At 41.1% G+C, this 18470-nt stretch overlaps 1 protein-coding gene across 1 annotated transcript; it reads left to right on the forward strand.

The window, feature by feature from the left end:
- The first annotated feature begins 41 nt into the window (after positions 1-41).
- Positions 42-17078, forward strand: LOC139762914 (uncharacterized). The gene is made up of 9 exons (XM_071688173.1): positions 42-170; positions 2327-2428; positions 3212-3379; positions 3916-4107; positions 4559-4666; positions 5901-6027; positions 6584-6732; positions 6918-7793; positions 15175-17078. The coding sequence occupies exons 3-9, from the start codon at positions 3218-3220 to the stop codon at positions 15235-15237; spliced, it is 1677 nt and encodes a 558-aa protein (XP_071544274.1). The 5' UTR covers positions 42-170; positions 2327-2428; positions 3212-3217; the 3' UTR covers positions 15238-17078.
- Positions 17079-18470: the final 1392 nt, after the last annotated feature.

Here is an 18470-nt window from a genome sequence, read left to right on the forward strand (position 1 = left end):
GACTGTCAAGAAGAGAAATGAAGAGGTGTGATAGTACAAGAAGAAGAAGGAGGTGGAAAATAAAGAAGGGGAGAGAGGTACACGGAAAACAAAATTAAGAAAGTGAAAGATAAGAGACAGTGACTCCTATAGGCTAAGAAACAACCGATTGAATTGATCAGCAGTTAAAGGTTGGTACATTCTTATACAACATTCATCTACAGCTGTTGCAGTAAATACAGATACCTTAATAACAGTAGGAAGAGTACTTCAAGGATACGAGGTTCCTAGCCCTTGTACCGGACTCGGAAAGTAATGCTGGGGGTTCCACTTACGCAGAATTGGTAATTGAAATAGGTGTCATTGTGTATTCATTTGATTCTTCTTGTACCTGATTATTCATAGATAGTTAAATTACTTTTGTAATGTAACACTTGTATTCATTATTATGTGAACAACTTCACAGAGTGCTAGGTAAGGTAATGGATGCAGAGACAAGATTATAGGATTAATGTTTTTATAAGGTCTCTGGTGATGTAAGTTTAGGTGGGGAAGAAAACAGATGAGAAAGCAAGGAAGTGGAGCAGGTCTGAAGGAAAGGAAATGAGATACATAATGGTAGGGCAATGGATATTTCAGATGTGGATAGGTAAGTCTAAAGGTAAAATTGTTCAAAGCAGGTTTGCATAGGTTCTTAACTGGGGCCTCGCACAAGGAAGCCATACATTTGCAAGGTCAGGTGTGGAAGGTATTATGCTCAGAAGACTTTCTTGGGCTATTAATGCGAGGTTTGCAGTGACACTGAAGATAATGAGTCATTATGTCTTTATGAATGTGGATCAGAATATCGTGTGAATTCTGTATTATCACTAACCTTCAGGTTATGTTGGATCATGTACACCAAGTTTGTTTTTTCATTCAATCAGTAACGAGTTTTAGTCACCAAATTTAGGTACAAGATTGAAAAACATTAATTATCAGAGAAAGAAGTTACAGCTTAGTACAGGTAAGAGAAAAAGCTATTAATACAGTGAACATGAATTGAGAGGCATTAGCAGATGTATTTTAACATTATTAGATAATAGCGGGGCACCTTCTCAGGGGGGGGCTTCTGTTTCTCAAAGATTGCACTGCAATCAGTAGCTTGGAAAGAATGGACTTCTTTGAAGTAAGTTGTTCAAGGGAACTGTACTTGTCAAAGGTGATGTCACTTGGCATAACTGTAAGCATGCAGTCTTGTAACAAATGCATTCTTGCTTCCTTTTATACAAGTACGTTGGTGTTACCCAACTCTGCCTGCTTGAGGATACACCAAAAATGAAAAGTCATGTTTAGCAAGGCTCTGTCACTGGGAGATCAGTCTTATTGAAATTTCTCGCTTCAGGGTCCACCTTTCCCTGCAACTGGTAGTGCTGTCTTCGGCTGCAGGAACGTATCGAGAGGTCTAGATGATACCAGGATTCTTTTATAGACATTAATTCTGGGGTAATTATAAATATATTAATATACAGAGGTCTTTCACCTACCAAGAGAATGAAGTATACCATTTAACCAGTGGTATAAAATTTAGAGTATCCATGCTTTATACGACACCACCATAATTTTTTTCTACTCTTTGGGTGAGTGTCATGTGGCCACAAGCTGCACATAGCCTAGACCAACATACTACCATTTCTTGGAAGAGGCATGGGAGTTTCATAACCAGGCAATGTGACACATAGCTTGCTGGCCATTGGCTAGGAGTACAGATGTGTGGCATTGGGGCGACATGTATTTCAAAGTTTTGTACATAATTTTTTTATTTTATAGAATAAAAGGCATGTTGTCTTTGAAGTATATCAGTCTTATTTTCAAGCTTGAAGTGCTTATTGTAGTGGACTTTAGGTATGTATTTCGAAAGGCTTTCTCCATAATCCCCATTTCCCGTAGGCCTAAGGCATTCTCCATAACCCCCAATGGGATCATCCAGAATGTAACCTCTAAGGTTGGCAAGGGATTTCCCCCCCTCTCTCAAATATATAAAGATATCATCTCTGGGGATAGGGGAGAAAGAATACTTCCCATGTATTCCCTGCATGTCATAGAAGGCAACGGAAAGGGGAGGGAACAGGTACTGGAAATCCTCCCTTCCTGTTTTTAATTTTCCAAAAGAGGGAATAGAGAAGGGGACCAAGTGAGGATAGGCCCTCTTAAGACTCGGTCCTCTGTTCTTAACGCAACCTCGCTGATGCGGGAAGTGACGAATGTATGAAAAAGTATATAGTAATCAGTCACACGTGCACGAAGTAAAAGAAAAAATACAAGGAAAACAAAACGCACCCAAGCACTCTCACTATTGATCCACCAGAATCCACAAGTTGGTACAGGAGGGGGGAAGCCTTATACGTCTCCAGTTAGACTTCAAGTCACGTAACTCACAGGTATCTTCAAAGTTGCACTCCTGCTTAATGTGAGTATTGACATGTCCTGTTCAGTATGTTTTAGCATAACTTGTCTTACATCTCTTCATGACGCTCTAACCACTTGTTTAGTGACTTAAATTCCTGCTTATTGTACCTTTTTTATTGTAACTAGTCTACTCAACAATGATCATGGTGTTACAAGTGTAGCCACACTATGTAGCCTGTCCCCACCAATCATTGTGATCTTCCCCAGTGTGTCTTTCCCTATATAGTTTGTTTGTCACCAGTTTATGTAAGGAATTTCACTAGTGATTGTGGTCTTTTAATTCACCCAGTGTGACTAATCTTTATGTAAAGTCATTGTAACTAGTACCAATCACTTACTGTGATGAGTATTTCCATTCTAATTCGCAATTCTACACATTTGATGAGACCTGTTTTCCACCTACGTAAGATCTGCAGCTTGTACCTGCACTTGTCTCTACATTCATGTAGAATATTCTACCAATTCATTAAAATATTTTCAACTGATTTTTTTCAGCATTCTTTTTCTTCCCCTGGTTTGACATGTCTTTCCAATTAGTATGATCATTAAACTCACTCTGAGCAAAATTTCCATCTTATGTAGTTTGTTTTATCGTTGGATTGTGTTGTTTCTCTATTTAGCATGACAATTCCACCCTCTTGGTCATTGTGACCATTCTAATTATTTAGTGAACCCCGCTCTGTGTGTGATATGTTTTCTATGAACAGTCTTCCCATCTCGGCATGACCAAACAGCACACTGTGACTTAACTACCCAGTGAAGTGTAACCCTTCTCCTCACTCAGTGCAATATGCTGGTCAGCAGGCAAGATGAAGTGTCCACCATCACTCTGGGGGCTCAGAGTGTAGAACAGCATGATCCTGTCCCCCCGATGTTCAAGAGCCGCATGATGGCCCTGCCCGCCTTCCATGATGCCTTCACCCTTGCCGCCTCCCTATACTCTGCCACCAAGGTCAGTACCTTCTAAAGGGCACCAACAATTAGGGGGCATCATTATCACTAACTAGGGGCTATTACTGCCGTTAAGGGGCAGCCATAACCCATGTTTATGATACACCTAAACCTTGATCAGAGACATGCCACCACTAACTAACTTGAGATGCTGGAACACCATCTCCACTGACCAGGGTCCAGGGACTTCACCACCAGTGACGGGACACGACGAGCATCAGGAACCAGCGACATAACCACTGCCACGAGACCACCATCACCACAACCACACTTTATACTCTCGTCACTAATCATGGAGACCACTGCCACTAACCAATAACATCAGCATTAACTAGGGCGTTTTCAGAATTGTCAGAGCCTTTGAAAGTCATAATTCTAAGCTATTTAAGAAAAGGAAAGATCAGTCTGGTTTCACTTGTAGTAATGGATACAAGTGCATGGTCAAGTGATTTACTTTATACGTATATGAGACCGTACCACTGATGCGGTACAACATTAACCTGTAGCCGCAGTAATAATGTGGTGACTCCACTATAGGACCAGCAGTATGTGGGAGTGGCTCTGAAGGCAGCCGAAGTAGGTGTGTGGGCAGCAGCCAATACAGCGTTACCCTTGGCTACACCGTTGGTGAAATTAGTGGGCGGGTGGACAACCCTGGAGGAATGGGCATGCAGAGGCCTCGATCGCGTGGAGCAGGCTGTGCCCATCATCACTAAGCCAACTGTAGAGGTTAGTGAATGTGGGGAAATTTAATCATGTTTACAATGAAACAGAAAGAGCTTTGTGGGTCATATCATGGTTCTCAAGTGATGTGCTGTTTAATCCCTGCTGTTAACAATTTCATTTTCCTCATCATCCCCAGTAATGACCCCCTTCATAGTAACGTTTTCCTCCTTAGCCTCTAACCCGTCTTCTGCACCTAATTTAACTTTTCTGTTGTAAGCAGTTATAGAGTTTCAGCTACCTCTAATAGCCACCTCCCTGAACAGCATAGATGTGACATTCATTTTGACTTGTGCATTTGCAGATACTGCTATTTTATGAAGATAACTCTAATTAAATTAAAGATATTAGAGATAATTAAGAGGTTGCCACATGAATGAAGAAGCAAAAACAATTTTGTTTATGGTGCAGCATGCATCACTGCATTGTTACTCATGTATTGCTGATCTTGGGTCAGATAATGGCCACCACACGGGACCTGGTGCTCACCACATTGGCCGGTGAGAAAGCTTCCAACCCACCACCCACAGTTGCTACTGCTCTCACCACCCGTGCCAGTCGTACGGTAAGGTTCGAAACTTCTTGTTCAACCAGACAGTATTCATTTCTAGCTGTGCTTTGTAGCTACTCTTGGTTCTGTTTAATAAAGACGTATTTCTGTCGTCTTCCGTACAATAGTTTCTGATTTGTAGCAGAAAGTTAGGTCATTTGCTATAGCTGCTAGGAAAATGATGAAAGAAAAAAAATGTCATCCAGCCATGGTATGGCCTTACTCTTTTTGTATCGTAAGTTATTGTCTCTCTACCCAAGAGAATTGTAGCATAGTATTTTTAGGGTATCACTGACTTTTGGTAAATGACCAAAGTCTAGACAGAAAGTAAAATTTCTCATGATAATTTCAAACTGAAATATGAAAGTAAACCCACAAGGTAAGCATCATGGATGAGTTTGCTGTGAAGTGATACAACCCACACTTCCATGTGTAAGTGATATGTGGATATGTTGAAAATTAAGGCATGGCGGAAGGGACGAGAATTGTGTGGATTTGCAGTGACTGGTATTTGATGGAAGTTTGGATTTGACTACTTTCATTATATTTATAAATGGTAAATGAATTTCTGTGGCATAAGTTAGCTTTCCCGGCTGTCACACATTCACAGGCCGCCTAGGGTCAAGACAGCTTGGATTTGAATCTTAGTTGCATTAGTTGACTCTACCCTAGTTGTTGGTCAGTAAAATGGGCACCTAGCTTTGGTTAGGGTATATACATGTATAGCATTAGTCGAATGGTCTTGATTAGGGCATTCAGTTGCCATTGCTGTTTCGGTAGAAATTAAAAAAGAATCCACAGAATTGAATTGGATTTCAGGAAAAGAAAATTGTAGGAGACTGCGAACATAAGTCAAGCATTTGTACTTGAGAGACCGAATGAGAACATGGGATTTGGGTGCTTCAGGAGATAGAGAAGCTTATCAATTCAAACTATAGAGATTATACATTGCGCTTAGAAGATTGGAGGATGAGACACGAGAGCGAAGAGAAGGAATTTACCAGTTCTTGGGTGAACGTACCAAAAGTAAGAAAAGTTAAGCTTGGATAGTCTGATGAGTGGAGTTGTTTCCAAGCACTTCAGAACCTAATGAACCCCATAACTTTGCAGATCCCATAAAATATTATGAAGAGGTGCATGTTTTCTATGTTGTAGGCTCCAGTCATGAGCATCACTTGCAAGCCACTGTGAAGGAAAGATTAAGTGCTGCAAAACATGATCATCATGGTTACACATCTTCATTTTACAGGTGGCATGCCTGGCTCAGAGTAGAGGAGGTCGTGTGGCAGTGGTTGTAACTGACCGCTTACTTGACACTGCTCACGGCTTACTTGACAGTTACCTCCCACCAAGCAAAGGGGATTTGCATGACTCAGGTATGTGAGCGAGACTGGTACTGAGCTGCGTTCACAGAAATGTGGTCATCCCTAATATATTCGGCATTACCCAGATCATCCAGGCTTGTATTTCCTCTGTAGAATACTTAGTTATGTTACGAGCACATTCTCTAACAGTATGGTTCTCACGATTTTTTTCCCCCCCTCACTCCATCACCAGTACATTCTCTAACAGTATGGTTCTCAAGATTCTTTTTCCCTCACTGCATCACCAGCATTCTTTCATAGGTATATGCACTCCTGTCATATGCCACATCATGAAGATATTTCTCTTCTCTCTCACACATACTTCATCATCAATTTGCTTTCCTTCTCTAACATAACCTTTCTCCCCCCAAAAAAAAGTTTTGTATGTTGATTTTTTGTGTTCTACAAATATTTTATGGCCAGAAACTAATTAATTTAGGTTACATTTTAAATCTTTAAACATTTACCCTATGGTTTCTAATTTCATGGTGAAGTGTATTTTTCATTGTATCTATAACAGGCACAAGAAATTTGACAGCATTAACTAACTCTTTCCCCTTTACTGCAGATGGTCGTGACGGGTCACTCAGGGTGAAGGCAGTGGCACTGGCTGATAAAACATGTAGACGTTTCAAGCGAACTGTTTACACGCAACTAAACGTTAACCATAATCATGTATTGGATGATGATGACATCGTCATTACTTTTGGACACCTGGTTAGTTCCTTGTGTATTTGACATCCCAAAGAATGATGATACTTGACATCATTAATCATTATAAAATCACTATTATAACCTCTCAAGGTGATTATAGAAATCATCCAGTTGTTCAGTGTTAGTTGACAATAGGTCATGATTATACAGATTAAGTGAATGTAACCAAAGTATATCTTGTGTCATAGGTGGAACTTGGACGACGCTCACTGTTCAGCTGGTACTTCTACATATCCCATCAGCCGTATGTGAGTGAAGTGTTGAGAGGAGTGGGAGTAGTAGGCACACTGGTGGTGGATGGAACAGAAAAGGTTCACATTGCAGTTTTGGGTGGAGTGAAAGTGGTCTATGCGCACGTGACAAATGGATTAGGACGAGTACAAGCAGTGGCAACAAACAGCATGGTAGGTTCGACACTGAAAGGTGGTGTTCACAAGGCCAGTGGTATAGTGATGGATGGAGTGGGTGTGGTGAACAGGGTAACAGTGAGTGGCATGATTCTTGCACATGATGCTCTGACAAAGGGAACAGCCTTAGTCCACATAACTGTAAGTGGTGGATTTGATGTTGGTCACAAAGCGATGCAGAGTGGAATGGATATGACACAGAGTTTGGTGAGGAAGGCTCTTGGTACCACACACACCATGATGACAAGTGGAGCACATGTGGCACATACGTTGGTGACAAATGCAATTGGCATGACACACAATTTAATGTCTAGTGGTGTAAATGCCACTAAATATGTGGCAAACTTCATTCCTCTTACTATCTCTAGTCTTACCCAACGTGGGTACTCTCACATACACACTAACTCTCCCCAAATGAATGCCAAAAATGTATGTAATACCACCAGCACTGCCCCAGAATGTATGCAGGAGAATGCCAAAAATGTATGCAATACCACCAACACTGCCTTGGGATGTGTGCAGGAGAACGCCAAAAATGTATGCAGTACCACCAACACTGCCCCGGAATGTATGCATGATACCCCAGATGCACTGGTGGCACAGATAACGTCTTCTCTCAAGTCTTTCAGTAATCTCAATTCGTCTTCTAACTCTCAGGTATGTTTATGTATTGGTATGAATAGTTCCAATAGCTCAGAGTTGTTAATATTAGTTGGTGCTTGTAATTCAAGAAGATTTTGAGCTCATTAGTTTTTTAATGTTAGTCAAAGATGAATTTGATATTTAGACGTGTCATGGTCCAATATGTAGGGGATAGGTTTGTTGTTACATAAATTAATAATGCTTATAATTCATTATACAACCCCAAGCATCACATTTATGGAGCTCTTTCAGCTTTAAGTGTGTACTCTTAAGCAAAAGGTAAATGATGGACTCCTTTCAGGCAACACATTCCTTGACAAGAATGTACTAAATTATGCCAATAGGTGATAGTCTTGCCGAAGGTGATTTTGGTGTAACCATGTGCATGTGGAGTCCAATAACAGGAATGCATATGAAGCAGTTAGGAGAAACCATGTGAAGGTCTGTGGGGCTTGGGTGTGTATATGGGTTCTGGTCTCTGTGCATTACATATAAGAGCTGGAGAGTGAATGTGAGCAAACAAGTATGGCTGTTCTTTGTTTTAGGCACTACCTCGCTATGCAGGAAATGTCACTAAAGGTGTGTGAGAAAGTATACGTAAATGTACCAGTATATTTCTTCTTCCTGCCCCTGGAGTCGCTTCTGTCTTCTGTACGATTCTACAGTACTCAGGAAGCGAGTGAAATCCACTGGGTGAGACAGCAGGTCATAGAGTCTCGTGATGGGAGCATCTCTATATGGGGAGTGTAGGGCAACTGAACAGTAAATGTTCGGTGACTTCACGGTGGTAGCTGCTTCGTGGGCATGACAGGTCATGAGATCCACTGCATTGCTGTTTGTAGTGTTGTGGGAATGGGTGATGTTTGGAGAGCAGATGAGGAAGTTTAACTTGTATATGTCTGGGAATGTGGTTTCAGACGAGTAATTATGTCTGGTAGGGTTGCATTAAAGACTGAATTGTGAGGACATTTGTTTAATGGCTATTGGATTATTTTAGGTTATATATGTTTTGTCAGAGCATGGATGAAATGAACCATGAATAGTGTGGATGAAACGAAAGATTTGGTATCGTGAAATATTGTGAAGACTGTGTAAGGTAAGGATGAAATGAAGTGTATCTGAAGAATTTGAATGACTGTATAAATACTTTTGAGAAGGAAGGGATATATCGGTGATAAATGCTAAGGTGGGATGTAATGAAATGGGCAAAATAGTTGGTAAATGGGGAGTATCTGGAGTAAATGAGAATGGAAGTTATCCTGTGGAGATCTGTGCTGCAAGGGGTTGATTCATTGCAAATACCTTTTTTTCAGCACAAGATAATTCACAGATGTACGTGGATGAGAAATGGTGAAAGGACAAAAGGGTTTGATTATGTGGCAGGAGGTGAAAGGTTCAGAAAGGCTCTGCTGGATGCTGGAGTTGAGACCATTTTAGAGTTCTTGTGTGGAGATGAGGATCAGAGAGACGTGGAGGTATGGCGTAAGGAAGAATGTAGATGTAAAAGTGCTGGCAAGTGAGAAGATGAATCATTAAGAATGTGAGGAAGAGTATGAAAGTTTAGATGAAAGTGCAGTAAATATACAGGTGCCGTCATGTGGGAATGAGGTGTTTAAATTACATGGAGAAAGACTCTTAAAGGTTACAGAATTAGAGGTTGTATACAAGGTTATGAGATATGAATATGGAAATGCATAGTGGACGAATGAAATCAGAAATGCTGTGGAAGAGAAGAAAATGGCATATGATAGATATTCAAAAGGAATGTACCTTTCAAAGTTCAGCAAAAGAGGAAGAAAGAATAGAAGATGTCTTCAGTGTAATGTTATGAGGCTGACGGAGGAAAGCGAAGCAAGAGTAAATGAAGAATTTGGAAGAAAACAAGAGTGAAAAGTTTAAGGAAAATAATATATTGTACTGGAAGGAGGTGAAGAAGGAAAGAGATAGATGTAAGAGTGGAAATGTAAATGTGAGAAGGAAGGATTGGGAGTTGCAGAATCCAAAGGAGGAAGTGACCAGAAGACAGAAAGAGTATTTTGAAGAATGGGTGAATGTGGGAGGTGAGGCAGTAGTTGTTGCATACATTGGTATGGAGGGTAAAGCATACAAGTGTAGGGGCCTATTGCAAGAAGGGAGCTAAAGGGAATCCGAGAGACAGATAGAGAGATAAGCTGTGTATGTTGTGGTTCAGGGAACCTGCGAGTATAGGCTGCTGAAGTGCGAGTCAGGGTAAGCATTTTATTTCTATTCGAGGGTTGAAGATGTTGAAATGGGAGTGTTGGGAACACCTTTGTTTCACTCTATAGGTGTTGAGTGTTTGTGGATGCAGTCAGTCAGTCATTTTTCAGGGTACTTGATATTATACGGTTTGCAGCTTAGTTACGTTTGGATTGGATAGGGTGGCTCTAGCATGTAAGAGGTGGTTTAGTGTGGAACAAATCGTTTGTGGAGGATGTTGAGGGATATTTTTGTTGTCCAAATCTGATACAGTATAGTGTATATAGTGCTTCTATGTTGATGATTGTGGTGTGTAGGTGAATGTCGTGTGCATCATATGTGAGGCTCAGAATATTATGATATGTCAAATGGGAGCAACTGGCCACTCAGAGTGAAGGCTTTATTCATATCTGTCTGGAGTTAAGAGGGTAAATGAAGACATGCAATGTATTGTACGTTTGTCGATGCTGGCAAAGTGTCAGGGGTGTTGTGGTGGAAGTGCAAGGTCATATGCATTATCAGAGGACCCTCATACTCTGGTCTGCAGGTGGTGTTGGAAGGACATGTAGGAAGAGCTTAAAGAGGGATGGAGAAGGAACTGCTTCGTGGGGAACTCCTGTATAGAGCTGAAAGATGGCCATTGTGAATTTGTTACTGTTGTGGAGGGTGGTGTCAAGAAAGCACGACAAAGATATCTCGCACTACTTCAGCAGACATTATTATATTTGGACTATTTATAAGAACTATTTAGGTGATAAGTAGTGGTGATGTGAGAAGGAGATGGAGTGAGTATTTTGAAGGTTTGTTGAATGTGTTTGATGATAGAGTGGCAGATATAGGGTGTTTTGGTCGAGGTGATGTGCAAAGTGCGAGAGTTAGGGAGAATGATTTGGTAAGCAGAGAAGAGGTAGTAAAAGCTTTGCAGAAGGTGAAAGCCGGCAAGGTAGCGGGTTTGAATGGTATTGCAGTGGAATTTATTAAAAAAGGGGGTGACTGTATTGTTGACTGGTTGGTAAGGTTATTTAATGTATGTATGACTCATGGTGAGGTGCGTGAGGATTGGCGGAATGCTTGCATAGTGCCATTGTACAAAGGCAAAGGGGATAAAAGTGAGTGCTCAAATTACAGAGGTATAAGTTTGTTGAGTATTCCTGGTAAATAATATGGGAGGGTATTGATTGAGAGGGTGAAGGCATGTACAGAGCATCAGATTGGGGAAGAGCAGTGTGGTTTCAGAAGTGGTAGAGGATGTGTGGATCAGGTGTTTGCTTTGAAGAATGTATGTGAGAAATACTTAGAAAAGCAAATGGATTTCTATGTAGCATTTATTGATCTGGAGAAGGCATATGATAGAGTTGATAGAGATGCTCTGTGGAAGGTACTAAGAATATATGGTGTGGGAGGCAAGTTGCTAGAAGCAGTGAAAAGTTTTTATCAAGGATGTAAGGCATGTGTATGTGTAGGAAGAGAGGAAAGTGATTGGTTCTCAGTGAATGTAGGTTTGCAACAGGGGTGTGTGATGTCTCCATGGTTGTTTAATTTGTTTATGGATGGGGTTGTTAGGGAGGTGAATGCAATAGTTTTGGAAAGAGGGGCAAGTATGAAGTCTGTTGTGGATGAGAGAGCTTGGGAAGTGAGTCAGTTGTTGTTTGCTGATGATACAGCTCTGGTGGCTGATTCGTGTGAGAAACTGCAGAAGCTTGTGACTGAGTATGGTAAAGTGTGTGAAAGAAGAAAGCTGAGAGTAAATGTCAATAAGAGCAAGTTTATTGGGTACAGTAGGGTTGAGGGACAAGTCAATTGGGAGGTAAGTTTGAATGGAGAAAAACTGGAGGAAGTGAAGTGTTTTAGATATCTGGGAGTGGATTTGGCAACGGATGGAAGCGGAAGTGAATCGTAGGGTGGGGGAGGGAGCGAAAGTTTTGGGAGTGTTGAAGAAAGTGTGGAAGTCGAGAACATTATCTTGGAAAGCAAAAATAGGTATGTTTTAAGGAATAGTGGTTCCAACAGTGTTACATGGTTGTAAGGCATGGGCTATAGATAAGAGTTGTGCGGAAGAGGGTGGATGTGTTGGAAATGAGATGTTTGAGGACAATATGTGGTGTGAGGTGGATTGATCGAGTAAGTAATAATAGGGTAAGAGAGATGTGTGGTAATAAAAAGAGTGTTGCTGAGAGAGCAGAAGAGGGTGTTTTGAAATGGTTTGGTCACATGTAGAGAATGAGGTGAGGAAAGATTGACCAAGAGGATATATGTGTCAGAGGTGGAAGGAATGAGAAGTGGGAGACCAAATTGGAGGTGGAAAAAGGGAGTGAAAAAGATTTTGGGTGATCGGGGCCTGAATATGCAGGAGGGTGAAAGGCGTGCAAGGAATAGAGTGAATTGGAATGATGTGGTATACCAGGGTCGACGTGCTCTCAGTGGATTGAACTAGGGCATGTGAAGCGTCTGGGGTAAACCATGGAAAGTTCTGTGGGGCCTGGATGTGGAAAGGGAGCTGTGGTTTCGGTGCATTATTACATGACAGCTAGAGACTGAGTGTGAACGAATGTGGCCTTTGTTGTCTTTTCCTAGCGCTACCTCGTGCACATGAGGGGGGAGGCGGGTTGTTATTTCATGTGTGGTGGGGCGGCGATGGGAATGAATAAAGGCAGACAGTATGAATTATGTACATGTGTATATATATGTATATGTCTGTGTGTGTATATATATGTATACGTTGAGATGTATAGGTATGTATATTTGCATGTGTAGATGTGTATGTATATACATATGTATGTGGGTGGGTTGGGCCATTGTTTCATCTGTTTCCTTGTGCTACTTCACTAACGCGGGAGACAGCGGAAATATATATATATATATATATATATATATATATATATATATATATATATATATATATATATATATATATATATATATATATTATTTATTTATTTATTTTGCTTTGTCGCTGTCTTCTGCGTTAGCGAGGTAGTGCAAGGAAACAGACGAAAGAACGCCCCAACCCACCCACATACACATGTATATACATACACATCCACACACAAAAATACATACCTATACACCTCAACATATACATATATATACACACACACACATATACATATATACACGTACATAATTCATACTGTCTGCCTTTATTCATTCCTATCGCCACCCCGCCACTCGTGAAATAACAACCCGCCTCCCCCCTCATGTGCGTGAGGTAGTGCTAGGAAAAGACAACAAAGGCCACATTCGTTCACACTCAGTCTCTAGCTGTCATGTAATAATGCACCGAAACCACAGCTCCCTTTCCACATCCAGGCCCCACAGAACTTTCCATGGTTTACCCCAGACGCTTCACATGCCCTAGTTCAACCCACTGAGAGCACGTCGACCCTGGTATACCACATTGTTCCAATTCACTCTATTCCTTGCACGCCTTTCACCCTCCTGCATGTTCAGGCCACGATCACTCAAAATCTTTTTCATTCCATCTTTCCACCTCCAATTTGGTCTCCCACTTCTCATGCCTTCCACCTCTGACACATATATCCTTTTGGTCAATCTTTCCTCACCTCATTCTCTCCATGTGACCAAACCATTTCAAAACACCCTCTTATGCTTTCTCAACAACACTCTTTTTTATTACCACACATTTTTTTTTACCCTATTATTACTTGATCAAACCACCTCATACCACATATTGTCCTCAAACATATCATTTCCAGCACATCCACCCTTCTCCGCACAACTATTATCTATAGCCCATGCCTCGCAACCATATGACATTGTTGGAACCACTATTCCTTCAAACATACCCATTTTTGCTTTCTGATATAATGTTCTTGACTTCCACATATTCTTCAATGCTCCCAGAACTTTGCCACCTCACCCACCCTATGATTCACTTCTGCTTCCATGGTTCCATCCACTGCCAAATCTGCTCCCAGATATCTAAAACACCTCACTTCCTCCAGTTTTTCTCCATTCAAACTTACCTCCCAATTGCCTTGTCCCTCAACCCTACTGTACCTAATAACCTTGCTCTTATTCACATTTACTCTCAACTTTCTTCTTTCACACACTTTACCAAACTCAGTCACCAGCTTCTGCAGTTTCTCGCATGAATCAGCCACCAGTGCTGTATCATCAGCGAACAACTGACTCACTTCCCAAGCTCTCTCATCCACAACAGACTGCATACTTGCCCCTCTTTCCAAAACTCTTGCACTTACCACCCTAACAACCCCATCCATAAACAAATTAAACAACCATGGAGACATCACGCACCCCTGCCACAAACCAACATTCACTGAGAACCAGTCACTTTCCTCTCTTCCTACATGTACACATGCCTTACATCCTTGGTAAAAACTTTTCACTGCTTCTAGCAACTTACCTCCCACACCATATATTCTTAATACCTTCCACAAAGCATCTCTATCATATGCCTTCTCCAGATCCATAAATGCTACATACAAATCCATTTGCTTTTCTAAGTATTTCTCACTAATTCTTCACTTCTGAAACCACACTGCTCTTCCCCAATCTGATGCTCTGTACATGCCTTCACCCTCTGTCAATACCCTCCCATATTATTTACCAGGAATACTCAACAAACTTATACCTCTGTAATTTGAGCACTCACTTTTATCCCCTTTGCCTTTGTACAATGGCACTATGCAAGCATTTCGCCAATCCTCAGCACCTCACCATTGAGCCATACATACATTACATAACCTTACCAACCAGTCAACAATACAGTCACCTCCTTTTTTAATAAATTCCCCTGCAATACCATCCAAACCCGCTGCCTTGCCAGCTTTCCTCTTCCGTAAAGCTTTTACTAACTCTTTTCTGTTTACCTCGCGCACATGCAGGGGGAGGGGGGGGGGGATTTCATGTGTGGAAGGGTTGAGATGGGAATGAATAAAGGCAGACAGTATGAATTATGTACATGTGTGTATATGTATATGTCTGTGTGTGTATATATATGTATACGTTGAGATGTATAGGTATGTATATTTGCGTGTGTGGATGTGTATGTATATACATGTGTATGTGGGTGGGTTGGGCCATTCTTTCGTCTGTTTCCTTGTGCTACCTCGCTAATGCAGGAGACAGCGACAAAGCAAAATAAATAAATAAATTTAGTTGTATGTCATTAATACCCACAACCTTTTTGTTACAGGTGTTTGGAGAGTCGGTATATTGTAACAGCAACGCAGATGTCTGTTTAAATTCCGAAGACTAAGATTCACATGGTGACAATCCTTATATTTTTTTTTAAGTATCTCTGCTTTCTGTAAATGCTCCAGGCTGCCTTGACTCTTTGTTTTACTATATATTTGAACTGTATTTATAATCAGCTTAGTGTATTGTTCACATGGTAGTACTATGCTATCAAGGCACTTATCTGGTGGCAGAAAGAGTTCAGTTTCTGAGGACTGTTATTTCTTAGTCTAATCACATATGCATGCTAGTCATGCACATGATGATGGGAGTACTAAGATGATGTAAGATTTAGCAAGATGTACATATGGAATGGCAGCCCCTGAGGGTCTCAACTAATGAGACAGTAGTGATGTCATGATGTTATGACAAAAGGAAACTTGTTCTTTTCCAAGCAACATGGCTTTATAGTAACCTTAAATGTTGTGCCTGATGTTTTGTTTTCTTCACTCTGTAATGAAGGGGGATTCGTGGCTTCATAAAATGAGTGGTGCGCATGCCAAAGTTTTGAGACATGGATAGTGTACAACATTGAAAATAAGAGTAACAAAACTATAAAAATATATATAGATACCCTACCCACACTGATCCACAGTACAAGATTTTGTTGCATACACATTGATATTGAAATACGTAATGTAGAAAAAAATATATTTTCAAGTATGGCAATCACTGGCGAGAAGTCCTTTGCTAATGCTCGCTAACATCCTCCTAAATCAGTGGTATGCGTGTGGATTTATAATGGTGCGTGGTGAGGTGATGATGGGAATGGATGAAGACAGCAAGTATGAATATGTACATGTGTATATACCTGGTTTAAAAAGAGATATATACATAATTATACGTATGTAAGTTGGAGAGATGTCCAGAGAGTGATATTGGATTACGTGTTAATTGATAGGCACGAAAAAGAGAGACTTTTGGATGTTAATGTTAGGGAAAATGATTTGGTAAACAGAGAACAGGTAGTAAAAGCTTTGCGGAGGATGAAAGCCGGCAAGGCAGTGGGTTTGGATGGTATTGCAGTGGAATTTATTAAAAAAGGGGGTGACTGTATTGTTGACTGGTTGGTAAGGTTAGTTAATTTATGTATGATTCATGGTGAGGTGCCTGAGGATTGGTGGAATGCTTGCGTAGTGCCATTGTATGAAGGCAAAGGGGATAAAAGTGAGTGCTCAAATTACAGAGGTATAAGTTTGTTGAGTATTTGTGGTAAATTATATGGGAGGGTATTGATTGAGAGGGTGAAGGCATGTACTGAGCATCAGATTGGGGAAGAGCAGTGTGGTTTCAGAAGTGGTAGAGGATGTGTGGATCAGGTGTTTGCTTTGAAGAATGTATGTGAGAAATACTTAGAAAAGCAAATGGATTTGTGTGTAGCATTTATGGATCTGGAGAAGGCATATGATAAGAGTTGATAGAGATGCTCTGTGGAAGGTATTAAGAATATATGGTGTGGGAGGCAAGTTGTAAGAAGCAGTGAAAAGTTTTTATCGAGGATGTGAGGCATGTGTACGAGCAGGATGAGAGGAAAGTGATTAGTTCTCATTGAATGTAGGTTTGTGGCAAGGGTGTGTGGTTTCCATGGTTGTTTAATTTGTTTATGGATGGGGTTGTTAGGGAGGTGAATGCAAGAGTTTTGGAAAGAAGGGCAAGTATGCAGTCTGTTGTGGATGAGAGAGCTTGGGAAGTGAGTCAGTTGTTGTTTGCTGATGATACAGCACTGGTGGCTGATTCGTGTGAGAAACTGCAGAAGCTGGTGACTGAGTCTGGTAAAGTGTGTGAAAGAAGAAAGCTGAGAGTAAATGTGAATAAGAGCAAGGTTATTAGGTACGTTAGGGTTGAGGGACAAGTCAATTGGGAGGTAAGAGTAAATGGAGAAAAATGGAGGAAGTGAAGTGTTTTAGATATCTGGGAGTGGTTGGAACCATGGAAGCGGAAGTGAATCATAGGGTGGGGAGGGGGCGAAAGTTCTGGGAGCGTTGAAAAATGTGTGGAAGTTGAGAACATTATCTTGGAAAGCAAAAATGGGTATGTTTGAAGGAACACTGGTTCCAGCAGTGTTATATGGTTGCGAGGCGTGGGCTATAGATAGAGTTGTGCGGAGGAGGGTGGATGTGCTGGAAATGAGATGTTTGAGGACAATATGTGGTGTGAGGTGCTTTGATCGAGTAAGTAATGAAAGGGTAAGAGAGATGTGTGGTAGTAAAAAGTGTGGTTGAGAGTACAGAAGAGGGTTTTTTGAAATGGTTTGGTCACATGGAGAGAATGAGTGAGGAAAGATTGACCAAGAGGATATATGTGTCAGAAGTGGAGGGGACGAGGAGAAGTGGGAGACCAAATTAGAGGTGGAAAGATGGAGTGAAAAAGATTTTGAGTGATCGGGACCTGACCATGTAGGAGGGTGAAAGGCGTGCAAGTCATAGAGTGAATTGGAATGATGTGGTATACCACAGTCGATGTGCTGTCAATGGATTGAACCAGGGCATGTGAAACATCTGGGGTAAACCATGGAAAGTTTTGTGGGGACTGGATGTGGAAAGGGAGCTGTGGTTTTGGTGCATTATACATGACGGGTAGAGACTGAGTGTGAACGAATGTGGCCTTTGTTGTCTTTAACTAGCGCTGCCTTGCACACATGGGGAGGAGGGGTTTTCATTTCCTGGGTGGCGACGGGAATGAATAAGGGCAGACAGTATGAATTATGTACATGTGTATACATGTATATGTCTGTGTGTGTATATATGTATATATGTTGAAATGTATTGGTATGTATATGTGCGTGTGTGGACGTGTATGTATATACATGTGTATGTGGGTGGGTTGGGCCATTCTTTCGACTGTTTCCTTGCGCTACCTCGCTAATGCGGGAGACCGACAAAGAATAATAAATAAATAAATATTTATAATACCTTGTCGCTGTCTCCCGCATTAGCGAGGTAGCGCAAGGAGACAGACAAAAGAATGGCCCAACCCACCCACATATATACATACACGTCCACACACGCACATATACATACCTATACATCTCAACATATACCTTATACACACACAGGCATATACATATATACACATGTACATAATTCATACTGTCTGCCCTTATTCATTCTCGTCGGCACCCTGGCACACATGAAATGACCAACCACTCCCCCCACATGTGCATGAGGTATCACTAGGAAAAGACAACAAAGGCCACATTCATTCACACTCAGTCTCTAGCTGTCATGTATAATGCACCGAAACCACAGCTCCCTT

The sequence above is a fragment of the Panulirus ornatus genome, chromosome 45, assembly GCF_036320965.1.
Source record: "Panulirus ornatus isolate Po-2019 chromosome 45, ASM3632096v1, whole genome shotgun sequence".
Lineage (NCBI taxonomy): Eukaryota > Metazoa > Arthropoda > Malacostraca > Decapoda > Palinuridae > Panulirus > Panulirus ornatus.